Here is a 14051-nt window from a genome sequence, read left to right on the forward strand (position 1 = left end):
ACAGCCTGCCATTTCTCTTGCTTCAGTTGTGAGAAGTAGAGTTGTCTTCATAGATGTTGTTAAAAACAAAGTCTCCTGAAGCACAGCAACGTAAAAACAAGCAAACACCTGATAGCAAATACTATTCACACTCTATTGCAGGTTCATTTAAAAATCCTTAAGCTACCATGCATGAAATGTCAAGACTAATTTTACATTCAGAAGAATCTAGACAACTCTGCAGTAAAAGAAATATGTTATTTTGGACTATTATAATTTTGAACATATAATTTCTATCTTTTAGGACACTGAATACTTATTGTAACTTTATTACCCAAAACCAAATAGAGCTCTCATTTACTTAACTGTGATTCAGCTTCTGCAGCATCACAAACATTTTCACCTTGGTAACTTGGTAAGTTCAAGAAAAATGTTTATTGCTAGAACACTCCTAATTTTGCTTCAAAACCCTCTTTCAGTTGCTATTAGTTTATGCAGGAGCTATAAATACATTAAAGAAGTGGTTTTTATACAATAACAAAGTTGGTAATGTTAAATTAAAAATGAAGTTGTGGTATCACTATGAATCTCTAAGCCCATAGACAAGGTAGGTTGTCGGGAGCCACTCCCGCCATTACAAGATGGCGCCGGTTTCCTGCTTCCTGGTTCTTCTTGCCAGCATTGTTTTGCGATCTGCGCATGCGCCGCCTTATGCTAATGTAGGCTTGTGTGGTCCTCCATTTGGAGACCACATGCTAATTGGGTTTTGTGTGGAGCACCAATTACAGACGAACAAGTCACCCTGCTGGCTACTTAAGCAGAACGCACACAGGGTTCGGGGTCCTTCTCCATCTGCTGTTAAGAGCCTCACAATAAAGTTGCTGCTGGACAAATCCGTTGTTGCTGCGTCGTCCTTATCGGCGAGGGCTGCGCAACCAGGCATTTGTTGGGAACATGACTGTCTTAGTTTTATATCAGGGTTTCATTTACACAGTCCTTCATTATTCAAACAAAGAATCAAAATAAAAATACAGAAGGGACCAAATACAAGCGTTATTAGTACAAAAGTGCAACCTTGGGGAAGAATTTAAAATTCCAGTGAAAATGTCAGTGACATGTGTAAGGAAAGAGTTGGGTCCATAATGACCATCTGTCAATCACCTTGCCGTGGCTCCTGACCTACTTGTCCCTTTAGTTCAGAAACTTACAAATTGCACTGACTGAAGTCAACTTTCATTCTAACTCAACTTTGAGGTTGTAAGTTTGAATTTTTCTCTGTAAGAACACTGAATTATAGTGCCACAGTTATTTTTCCAAATTTAATTTCTTATGGATTATAAATGGGATATCTTTGTCTATTATAAAATGTTTTTAATCTATATAGATGAATCCTGTTATGCAATGTCCAATATTGAACTTCATTTCCTTGTTTTATTTAATTTTGATCAACATATCTTGCTAATATGTATTTATACAGTAACAATGTAATCGTTTGACACATGTATAAATTATGTGGAACAACGTTGGCTCAAGAGGCATTTTGAAGATGTGAAAATTACAGAAGTCTAAGTCACTTGTGGCTCCTGAAATCTTATGTAATAGACAACTGGAAATAAACTCGACGGAAAATAACACTCCCTAAAACATACAATGTTCTTCAGTCAAACATTTTTAAAGCCATATTATCTGTAACTGAAACGGACAAAAATGTTTTTACTACGTACCACGAGGTTCCCAATCACCATGACCATCATGAAGACAGTAAGGCACATGGTCTGGCCGGCGACCTCCATACAATCCCACATGGTCTCTATCCACTCTCCACACAGCACACGGAACACGATCAGGAAGGAGTGGAAGAAGTCATGCATGTGCCAGCGCGGGAGCTCACAATCATTCGAAATTTTGCAGACACACTCCTTGTAGCTCTTCCCGAACAGCTGCATGCCGACCACGGCAAAAATGAATACGATGATGGCCAACACCAGGGTCAGGTTGCCCAGAGCGCCCACCGAGTTACCAATGATCTTAATGAGCATATTCAGCGTGGGCCAGGACTTTGCCAACTTGAACACTCTCAGCTAGAGAAAATAATGTAAGAATACTGTTAATACCTTGCATAACAGAAGCATCAACAGAAATATATGGTAAGTCTGTCTCAACTGTAGAGTGATAGATTATCCATGTGCCAACGAATTATCTAACAAATATAGAAAATACTGTAGGACACACACAGCTGCAGAAGCTTTTGGAATTTTTTTTATTATGGTTTGTTTTCACTAAGGCATTTAAAGGTTATGTAAGTTAATTCAGAGAGACTAGTTTTCAAAAAAGGGCAGCTATTATTTAACAGCCCAGAGTGAACACGTTTTTCAGTGTAGTTGAAAGATCATCATATAGGGCACACGCTGCAGCAATTAAAAGAGAAAGATGAGCAAATTTCTTGGCGGCTTTCCATCATTTCCATCTAGTTGAATCTATCTAGCATGTATCTATCTATTATTTATCTATCGTCTGATATACGTATCTAAAATAGCGTATATATTAGACTGTACTTTTAAGGATTTACGTTAGAAGGAGGCTTAAGCTGAAAGCCTTGTTCAACATGGACGTCTTCAGTAACTTGGGAATGAAGTCATCACAGAGTATACATATCCCCTTGCCACCGTACCTGACAAGTCAGTAGAATTGGTTTGCAGAGGCCCCTAAAGCACCATTGTCAGTTAAAAAGCAGCAGCATTTTATTCCTGAGTCTTAAGTAAATGTCAGGCAGACAGTAGTGCATTATTTAATGACACCTAAGTGACTCAAAGGAGCATGTAGAAGCCCCAGCCTGTTTAATTCACTCCAAGAGAGAACTTATGAAAAAGAGCCTGGTACATTATGCAAGATGGTAATGATACAGTGATCCCCAGATCCCCACATTGTATCAGTTATCACAAAGGTTTACTAAACATTCTTCTTACCAACTCCTTGTCCATATAACCTGTCCCATAATTTTTTATAATTGCTTTTGCAATTCCTGCATACTTCTAGTTTCAAATTAGATCCATAACTCTTGTTGAAGACTGGGGAGAAATAGTATAGTTCCAAGGATCGCCAGCTCAAGCTTGAACTTTGAAATTCATAAGGGAAGTCTCAAAGAGACATCAAATCAAAGTCTTAGGATTCATTATCTCCACAACAAATCACCTACAAAAAACTTTTTTTGGTAACTACAAAGTAAAACCCACCAAAAACTCAAGAGAAATGTCTCAGATGGCATGTAGTCTTTTAATTTTAAAAAGAAGCCAATAGTTAAGAAAGCCAGAGATCAAATGAAAGATAATTAACTTAAAGTTATTACAATACACTATAGGCGGTGCTTCTTGGAGAGAAGGTTTGATATCTTCGTGATCTGGGTGAAAGGAAAATATTCAAGGAATGCTGTCTTTGACTTCTCCTCCTCCATACACCCTATTCCCAGTATTAGCTTCTTAGGGGTTAAATCGAGGAAATCCAAGATCCCAGTGGAGCCTCACACGTGGTTACACATATCAGATAACAGTGCTGACTATGGTGATTGCAGTCTGGATTGACGTGTGACTACCCTTTCTCTTTCTTCACTAAACCTGCCACTTGAGCACCAGGGAGAGAGCAATCATTGGCTGTTCATTGGAATTAAATACTATATTTATCAAAGCTATCATGAAGAAAGAACTACATCTCAGAGCAAAGGCATTGCATTTCATATGTTTTCAAAAAAAATGTTGTATTTTCGAAAAATATCTCACCTGGTATTGGGAAAGAATGAAGACTAGTTAATTACAAAAAAGTATGGATACTGCTAGTTGCTTACCAGTCGAAACGATCGGAGAACTGACAATCCTTCCACATTTGCCAAGCCGAGCTCCATTAAGCTAAGGCTCACTATAAAGCCATCAAAGATATTCCAGCCTTCTTGGAAGTAATAATACGGATCCATAGCTATTATCTTGAGAAACATTTCTGCTGTGAAGATCCCAGTGAAGACCTAAGTGAGAAATGCAGCTGATTACAGGAATGCCCACTCTCAAAAAGAAGCAATGTAACTAACAGTAAATCAAACACACATTCTGGATTCAACAAATGGATGCTCTGGCATGTTTTATATTCAACCTAATATTTAAGTGCTCATATTTAAAGTTTATGATGTGATAAAATATACAATAAAATGAACACCCTGATTTGGATACAAAAAGTGCGCTGGACACGGACACACTGTGCTCCGCTGTGGTTGATCTCTTTTGTCCTCGAAACATCACCAAGTGTTTGCTCAGAAGCACAGATTTCAGTTGCCAAGTACAATAGATTGGTCTCCTTTCATGGCTCTGCAGAAGAAACTGGAGCTAAGAAGGCTCGACACGAACTATGATAAACATAGTCATTAGTGGCCTTTCAGACAGTGAAGACATTTTTAATTGTTAATCTTGAAAAATAAGATCAGTGTTTTCCATTTCCATTTTCTACAGTTACTTTAAATCTTTCTCCTCTATATATCTTGACGCTTTCCTGTCCTTCAATCTCAAAATGTCTCAGTGGTGAAGGAAGTTAAGTAACCCATCATAGTATGTTCATATCCATAGTAGATCTATTTCTTCTTGTTAAAAAAAGAGGCTATTCCCTGTTCCTGAGCTAATCCCCCCCCCTTTGTGTTGTTTCTTGAACTTCATGAAGTATTTATTTTCTTATGTTACCTATAGTTTTAATCTGTTCCTACTACTAGCTGTTTCCTCTTGGGATTTTACAGAAACCAGCAGAGACTTGATATAAAATATGTGCTCATTAAATATACTTCATCATTTGATTCACTTGAGTTCTATCAGAAATAAAATAAACAATATATATAGTGTTGAATTCAAGTCTAAGAAGTATATGCTTTAAGTAATTTGTTAAAGGCTCATGAGAACTTAATAAGCATTTTATATTATATATATGTGTATATAAAATATATGTATATATTACACACATATATGTACACACCTATATATATTCCAAAATTCCTAGCATAAAGTTGCATTTTAATAACTTTTCACCTATTTGCCTTGCGTGTTTTGAGGGTCACATGTGTAAAATGGGTGTATGTGAAGGTCAGTGGATAACTTACAGAAGTTGGTTCTCTTCCACCTTTTTGGGATCAAGTGTACCATTGAGGTCATTAGGCTTGTTGAAAAGCTGCTTTTCTTGCTGAGCCATCTGGGTAGCCCTAATCTTGCTTTTGTTTCTTTCTTTGTTTGCTTTGAAGTAGCATCTCTTATGTAGCCCAGATGACCTAGAATTTGTGATGTTCCTGCCTTTGTCTCCCAAATGCTGAGATTACAGGTATGTCTCATTATGCCTGGATGCAGTTATCATTATAATACAGAAGCAATTCAAGTTCATTTCTACATTAAATTACACATAAAACGTCTTTATCCTTTGTACTGTGTTTAAGTGGAGAAGCTTATTTTTATTGTTAAGAACAGATGAAAAAAAATTTGATGTCTTTGGTGAACATGGTCAATTAGTTGATGATATCTTATTTGACAGTGACACAAAAAATTAATAAAACAGTCATGACCCAGTAAGAAGATGAACCATCAAGGAGCCTTACCAAATTCCCAACAGACAGCACACTGCTGAACTGCTCTGTCATGGGGTAGTGTTCCATGGCCATGAAGAGAGTGTTTAACACAATGCAGATGGTGATGGCCAGGTCAACAAATGGGTCCATCACTACCAGATTGACAACGTGTTTTACCTTTAACCATGGCTTACAACAGTCCCAAATCAGGCACATATTAGCAAATTTATACCAGCACGGTGGGCATTTCTGTCTGGATTCTTCAAGTTCTGAAAAGGAAAAAAAAACATATATATATATATATATATATATATATATATATATATATATATATATACATATATATATATATATATATGTGTATATATATATATATATATATATATATATATATATATACTCATGAAAACTTTTTACTTTCTATTAATCAGTGTTTGGTTTAAGTTGAGAGTATTTCATTAAAAACAATCTAAAGGTATTTTTAAACGATAAGATAATCTGGTGAAGGAGCCAGAAAAAATTATGGGTTTGCAGGCACAGAAAAAGTAGACATAGAAAGGCTAATATGTTTTCCAGTGCTTCTCAGATAGTTTTTAAGAAGATCTGCAATACTGATTTCTTTTTTAAAAAAATTGTCTACAGGGTTTCAAGAAACAAAATGACAGAACTTTCATTTGCATACATGTTCATCTATATCCCAGATAGAACAAGGGGTGGATAGTGTGTGTTATCAAAGGTTCCCGTGGAGACACATTCAGTGAGTCACATGGAACCTTGGTCTCTTGGATTAGTTGTCATTGTAGGGATTCTAATGAAGCGCATATAATGGACTCACTCTGACTTAAAAACTCTCACATTGATAATAAGTTTGAGTTACACGGGTGTGTACATTAAGTTCAACAAGTTTTCTCTATGTATCGATTTAACCAGAAAATATGCACAAAAAAAGAAATTATTAACTGAATAAACTGGGGTCCTCATTGCTAGTATGCCAACACTTTACAAAATGAGATTCAGGTACTATTAATATGATACAAGATTTAAAATAGAACATTCATAAAATTCATATATTTCTATTGGATCTATTTATTTTAATGTATTGAAATATGTAACTATTGTATCAAATATGTGGCATAAAATTTCATGTTAAAAATGTTAAGAAGCTGAGTGGTGGTGGTGGTGTGTGCCTTTAATCCAACCCCTTGAGGCAGAGTTAGGCAGATCTCTATGAGTTCAAGGCCAGTGTACAGAGTGAGATCCAGGACAGCCAAAGTTACACAGAGAAACCCTGTCTCAAAAGAAAAACAAAAAACAAAAAACAAAACAAAACAAAAAACCAGTTAAGAAAACATGCAATGCTTTTAAGAAAGATTTAAGCAAAATGGCAATATAGTGTTAAACCTTTTCTGATGATTGTCTACAAGGCTTTTTGATCATTTCTTATAAAATTAAGGAATTCAGAGACTTTAATGATGACACCTGTTCTGTAAAGATTGACAATGAATTCTGTGAAGCTATGAAGTAGAAAATTATCATTTCCATGTGTTTTAGGTAAGAGGATCACTTAGCAGAGACTTCACTAGGGAAGGACACCAAATTTGTCTGTTTCTGACAATCCCACTGCAGAAAATTACTTGTTCTGCCAACCATGAGACCATCTCTTCTTAGCACTCAAGAGAAGGAAGCTTTCCTCTTCCTTCATTTCACAACATACGACCTCTGGCCAGGCACTTTAGCACTATTATTATAGCAACTAGGGCATTTCTCCACCACTGCTATATTTTACAGTGAAGCAAAATTTATAAGAGAGAAGACACAGCTTAGAAAATAGAGAAGGATGTTGCTAGATGTTCGTTCTGCTAATAAACATTTGCTATTTATTTATGCTATAAAGTTAATCACGTCCTTAAATCAATTTATTCTTTACTACTTTAATGGAATTCTGTTAAAGCTAGACATCTCAAATTTCTCTTTGGATCCTGAAATTCTTCAAGTGAACATTTTATTTCCACATCTTAGGATTTGTAATTTGGTATATAATAAAGAATATTTTAGTTAAGTCAGAGAAAAAATTCCGTAAATAAAATTATTAGCCACTTTTATTATTTATTTATTTTATATATGTATTATTGCTTTATAGATGCTTTCAATACTCCCAAACAAGTTCATGTTCAGACAGGAAATTTAAAAAAAAGTTATATAATTTGCAACAAATAATAGAAGAGAAGCTGCAAAATTTCTGTCTGTCTATTATCAGAATAAGTTCCATTTTTTAAATTTATACAAGCTGTGATTTAGTAGGAAAAGAAAGCAAACAGCATAGCACAGAAAAAAAAAAGAAGTCAGAGAAACATTCAAAGGGAAAATTCAGCAGGCGCTGATGGTCTTGACTCTAGAAAAAGCTGGAGCAAAGTTGCCTTAAATTCTAAAATAAAACCATTCAATTATTAATTCCCCAAAAGAGGATCCCCCACTTTGGAACAAGCAAGCACCCAGAGGACTACAGCCACTTCTCCACTATTCCTGGGGGTGGGGTGGGGCTCCCTGCCTTAGAGGCAGCATTAGCTAGGCTTCTATCTTCTCTTGTCACTTAATTCTTCCAGTACTTTTAACTTGTTTAAAACATATATACCATCCCAAGTGTGCCCATGAAACATTTCTATGCAATTTTTCATTTTAAAATAACGTTTGTGCATCACTTAGCAGGATTATGCATTACTCTGGATAATGAAGAGTTGGCTGTAGTCGAAAAGAAGGAAAGCAAAAGTTGCCAGCCATGTTAACAAGCCTGCTTCATGAAAGGGAAGGTGAACCAAATTTTAGAAGAAACCACATTTAAATAAATAGGTAATAACAACTAAGAAACTGCTCTCACCATTAAACAGGACCTTATCAAAGTAAGCTTTACTAGTCATGTTATGTGCAGAAGGTGGCGGCCAATGAACTCTGGCCAATGTCACAGTCATATTGTTCAGAGGTAACTAAATAACGAAATGCCAAGCTTTCGTCGTATATCACCAATGGGAAAAAAAAGAATGAACCTTAATAAACTATATCATAAAAATGAACTTCATCCACACAAAAGCTGTGAAGACATTGAAAACAACATAGTGTAGTCTGTCACTTCTTAATTTCTTCTAACCTCTAGAATGGCCCTTTCATCCTGACACACTCCAGGAGACATTTTTCCGCGGAGGAGGTTGTGTGTGCGTTCATTTTGAGCATTGGATGTCAATTCTTCGACAAGCCAATTTGTAATGGTTTGATTCTTGTTTTCCTTCAGGTACTCCTTACGTTAGTGAGAATTTAACACTACTAGAAGTGCAAAGCATGATTGTCGGTTTAGACTTACCCTCACTCCTTCTCTACTTCCTGCTTTGGGGAGCAGCCATGCTGCCGACACCGGAAGCAGAACCACTGGCCCCTTCCTCTCAGTGGTTTTGCTATGGCAAGGAGCTGAAGACCAGAGACTCTTCAAAAGATTTACCTGGAGGGATAGGGAGGAGCAAGCTACTGGCAGCTGGGGGAAGAAGGAGTGTAAGCTAGGCAGGCAAGGTTGGGAAAGAATGGACTAGAGTTTAATATTCCATTGAAGTCAATGAGAAGATCAGGACTAACAAAACTGGGTCTTGTACCAATGTTTTGTCTCTGATGACAGAGTCATCTATTATGGTAATTTTTTTCCTGGTTATGACTTTCAGGCTTTTTGATATTGAGATCATGAGAGTTTCGCATTATGACTAAAAATATTTCTTCTGAGAATCTACCCAGTCTCTGAAGAAACTATAATTGGGAAGGGAGATATCCTGGGAGGAGGGCCAAGGAAGGAGAGGAGTGGAGTGGAGATATGATTAAGATACAGTGTATATAGCTATTGAAATTAGAAAGGAGTTTTAAGAAATAGTCATGCACACACTCATTTTCTCTCACCCTTATGCTCCTTCTTCTTAGCTTTCTCTTTTGACTTACATATTCAAACATACTTTTACATATGTGGGAATAGAAATCAGAGAGACTAGTAAAAGATGCAGAGATAGAATACGTCTTATATGAGAGTAGGAAGGAAAAATGAGGAAGATCTGGGCAATGGGGTGGTGGAGAGGAGATTATACATGAATATATTATATAGGAATATATTTTCCACATATTGAAGTTGACAGTTGTTGATGATTTCACTTAATAAAAAAAAAATGAAAAACCCACATAAATTTACAAAAGTAGCACAAAAGAACAGTTAATAACCATAGCATCTGTTGACAGTCTTCAGCATGCAAAGTACAGGGGTGCTTTACATGTTTACATGTTTTAAAATCCTTACAAAAACTTCGTTTAAATACCACAGTCCATGTTTTAGCTGAAAAAAAATAAAATTTCAATCACAAATTAGTGCATTTAACCTGTGGAAGAGTCTGGAAGTGATCACAGATCCAGCTGTTCTTTCATTTTGGTAGTATGAAATCCAGCCTTATAAATACTACCTTAACTATTCAGCCATACTCTTCAAACAAAGTAAAAGCTGATATGTTATAATGTTTCATCAGAGATATATAGATGGAGAGAGACAAAGAGACACAGAGAGCAAGAGAGAGAGAGAGAAAGAGAGAGACAGACACAGAGGAGGTGCGACAGCGAGAGCAAAGAGAAACAAGAGAAGAACGAAAGTAGAATTTTAAAATTTTGAATACAGCTTCAATGAGGCATGACACCTTAATCCACACTTTTATTTATAATTCTTATTGAGGCAGTAAATTTTATAACTTGTGTTAGCTTGCTATATTTTATAAGTTGTCAAATGTGTTAGCACCTTAGTGATCAGCAGAAATCATTACCCTGTTGTGAACATCACCATCAAACTTCAGGAGTTTAGAACTTAAGCTCTGGAAGTTGTGCTCCAAATGTACCTTGAATTGGTAGCTGTTTCCTAGAGGCTTGTTTAAAAATCTACCAGGAGAAGAATCCATGTGCTAAACACCGATTTGACTTCACCTTTTAAAAGAAGTGGTGATGTGGTACTAGGTTGGGAAGCATTATCATGAAATTTAGGCAAGGCATGACGCACCACTACCAACCTACTATTGAAGAGCGATGGTGTGGAACTTTCGACATACCTTCCATAGTGTTGGTCAAAATGCTGGCCATACTCATTGCTCTTTGCCTTGTAGGGTCTTCCAACAAGTCCATAGAAACATGGTAAGAACTGGACCTTCTCTTTCTTATTTCTGTTTCAGTAGTTGTGCCCTGAAACACCAAAATTTCAGACAACAAAATAATCACTATTCTCTGTGGTTACATGCTTCAAAGCACTCCAGTTGTAGACACCACTTAAGCAAGAGCTCACCATGCTTTCTCAGGTGTAAGCAGTGCTTTATTTGCTCATTACAGTGGTAAAATGCCCCCCCAAAAAAGGCAACTCAAGAGAAAAACTACACAGAAGTTTCAAGCGCTACAGCCAGCTGTGGTAGGGAAGCAGACAGAGGAGGCAGGGTGAGAGCAGTAGGGGCCTGGCTCCTCACACTGAATCTATACTCAGGAAGCAGGCAGTGAGCAGAAAGTGGGAGGAGGCTAAGAAGCCTCAAATCCCATGCCCAGCAACCCACCACCCCCTTCTGCTCTCTACCCATTTAGGTTCTACAACCTTCTCAAATAGTGCCACCAGCTAGGGGACCAATGATAGAAACACATGAACATACGGTATACATTTCATACCTAGACCACAATAGCTCATTGTGACATTCCTAGGATTATCATATTTAAGATTGTTCTTGAAAGTCCATCAGACCCTCAGTCTCCTGTGATGCCCAAGTTTGCCGGAGAGAGCACTCTCCATGCTAGAGATTTGGGTTGGAAGGAGCAAAATTCATACCACTGGATAAACTCTGAGCATTGCACCCATTGCCACCCCCAGCTTCAAACTGAAATGTATTTTTTTCTGATGTACTTCCACGCTCAGTTTTTAGATCTTTATAGACAGGTTTGAAAAAAAGAATCATTATCCAATATGCTTTCGTAAAAGCTCCCTTGAAATGTGAACTCTGTATGTAAAATATTTCAATTTTTCTTTGTTTTGGAGACAAAAGTCATTTGTCAATATCTATATTTAAAAAATACAAATCTTTTCTAACCTGTATTTTCATCTTATACTTATATTTTCACCTTATACTTATGAAACAATTCTATTCCCAGATGAGCTGCTTAAACACTGAAACTCTTGGGACATGTCACTTGGAGGTGTTTTGATGTTGACACGCACACAATGATTCAATTCTTCCCTTTTCTAAAATAAACTCTCCAGGTTTGTAGATGGGTAGGAACGTGTTCCTACTTCAGAACATTAAACATAGAGTTAACAGTCACAGGACAAAGGAAAAATCTCAAGCATTTCAAACGCAGGTCTGAGTGAGTCGATAATAAATAAGCCACTCTCAGTTAAACAGCAACAAAAGTGTTGCTTATTAATCCAGACCTCACTGGGATGTGAGCAATGAACATTACTGCTGTGTTATTGATGTGCATAACTGTGCATCTCAAAATGGATTTCGACTCAACTGGTGTTATCAGGAATGGTGATAAAGATCTGTGCAGTCTCCTCAGATTAACGTCAAGGTAAAGGAGGGAGCTAAACCAAGGAGAAAAGAGAGAATCCCTCACTGAAAATAAAATTATTAAAGTAAAGATGGGCTTTCCAAATGAAAATATTTTACCTCCTTAAAGACATGCCTTCTAATCAAAAAGTGGAGGTCACATGAATGTCATTCTATCTCTTTGCTTTAGGCAAAACCATGTTCAAAGCTCCCAATCTGTTTTAATGACAGATTCCAAAATCTTTAGTGATATTAGTCTGATAATTCTTCAGAAATTAAATTGTCTCAATGGACTGTATGTGTAAAGAACAGGAAATCATGTGCTTTGGGACATGCCATTTGCTTGCCACTGTTTGTTTTCTGTTAGTACGTTCCCATCGCAGGAACCTAAAGGCTGATAATTGTGTGTTGCTTTCAGCTCCTTCCACAGGACTGAGTTCCACCTCAAAGCATTGACTGCATGGCTGAAGGAATACAGGTGTGGGAATGTGCTGGTCACCAGGTTACAAAAGGCTTGGCTTCAAGCTAGGCTCAATCGACTTTTGTGATGTAGCCTTCCTTTTCTGATAAGGTAAATGTATGATGACTCCCAGCTAAGGCCAGGGCAGTTCTGACATACACATTTGTACTTATATTGATGTGATGGAATTGGGATTTTTACCCAATAATATTAAGATCTGTGATGGGCCTACTTGTGTATTCAAGAACCATGTGGAATGTTTCAAAAGAAAAAAAAAAGATTTCCAGGGTCCTTCATAACTTCTGGGTACAGACAGTTACTTTGGAATTTCCATTTCTGAGACTCCCCTGAAGGAATTTGAAGCACAGCCTGAGAAACACTGTTTTTTCTTTATCTACACATCAAAGAGTACCACTGTAGTATTACACAAATACATTAGAAATGGGCTTGCAACGTCTCACTGGAACAGCACTGGCCTTGCAGAAACTTCTCTGTCTTCTCATGTGGTCTGCACCTTCCTTTTTCAGTGTTTCCATCTCATTATGGAGTTTACTCACATCCTAGGTTAGGGTTATCCCAAAGTATTTGATTTATTTATTTGTCTGTTTTATGTTTGGCTCTAGAGCATTAATTAAACTTTGTTTTAATTTTGACAATAAAAATAATTAATAAAGAGATAAACACTGCTTTAGCTAGTCAGTGGTGGTTCATGCCTTTAGTCCTAGCACTCTAGAGGCAGAGGCCCATGGATCTCTGTAAGTTCAAGGCCAGCCTGCTCTACAGAGTTAGTTCCAGGACTATAGAGAAACCCTGTCTCAAAAAAGAAAAGAAAAGAAAAGAAAACAAAACAAAACAAAAAAACACTGATTTAAAAAAAAATGTTTTTTAATCAGCTGTTCTTCCCATTTATAAAAATTTAATAGAATGTTGTCTTTCACTATGAATGGAATGTAGTAGGGCTTGTAGACAGCATATCTGAGGTCAAATCTTAGCTCTAGAAAACACAGGCCTTGTTTTTTCCCCTCGGTAAAATAGGGATAAATTAGCAACTATTAGACAATTGTGAGGGCTCAATGAATTAAACCAATAGTGTTCAAGGCAATGTGTTATACACACCTGGATAAAAGTATTTTTCTAAAGAGATGTGACATTTTATCATTCTTTTTGTCTGCTTTACAACAAAGCTTTACTGTTTCTGTGGCTTGTTATTTTTCCAGGATACTTGGAAACCTCCCTGAGAGGAAAGGTTGAGAAGAGGCCATGGCAAATCAGCGATGAGCAACAGCTATTGTCATATTCTAAGGCAAGGCGCAACTCTAAGAAAGGACTGAAATCTAATTGGACCATTATTATGTGACTCTAAGAGTCTTGACCGCCTTTGAAAAAATGAAGTGACATAAAGGTAATTAATTACACGAAAGAGATTTTAACTCAGCTCAGAGAACTGTGA

The 14051-nt window shown here is 36.8% G+C and overlaps 1 protein-coding gene across 2 annotated transcripts in view; it reads right to left on the reverse strand.

The window, feature by feature from the left end:
- Window positions 1–14051, reverse strand: part of LOC129671295 (sodium channel protein type 2 subunit alpha-like) — a 130206-nt gene that overhangs the window by 40444 nt on the left and 75711 nt on the right. For both annotated transcript variants that reach the window (XM_055600093.1, XM_055600094.1), the window contains exons 13-16: window positions 10669–10798; window positions 5591–5829; window positions 3818–3991; window positions 1704–2060 (exon numbers count right to left, since the gene is read on the reverse strand). In XM_055600093.1, coding sequence (XP_055456068.1) covers window positions 1704–2060; window positions 3818–3991; window positions 5591–5829; window positions 10669–10798 — 900 coding nt within the window. The remainder of the gene's footprint in view (window positions 1–1703; window positions 2061–3817; window positions 3992–5590; window positions 5830–10668; window positions 10799–14051) is intronic.

This window comes from Psammomys obesus, unplaced genomic scaffold (genome assembly GCF_907164565.1).
Source record: "Psammomys obesus unplaced genomic scaffold, mPsaObe1.curated_primary_1811, whole genome shotgun sequence".
NCBI lineage: Eukaryota > Metazoa > Chordata > Mammalia > Rodentia > Muridae > Psammomys > Psammomys obesus.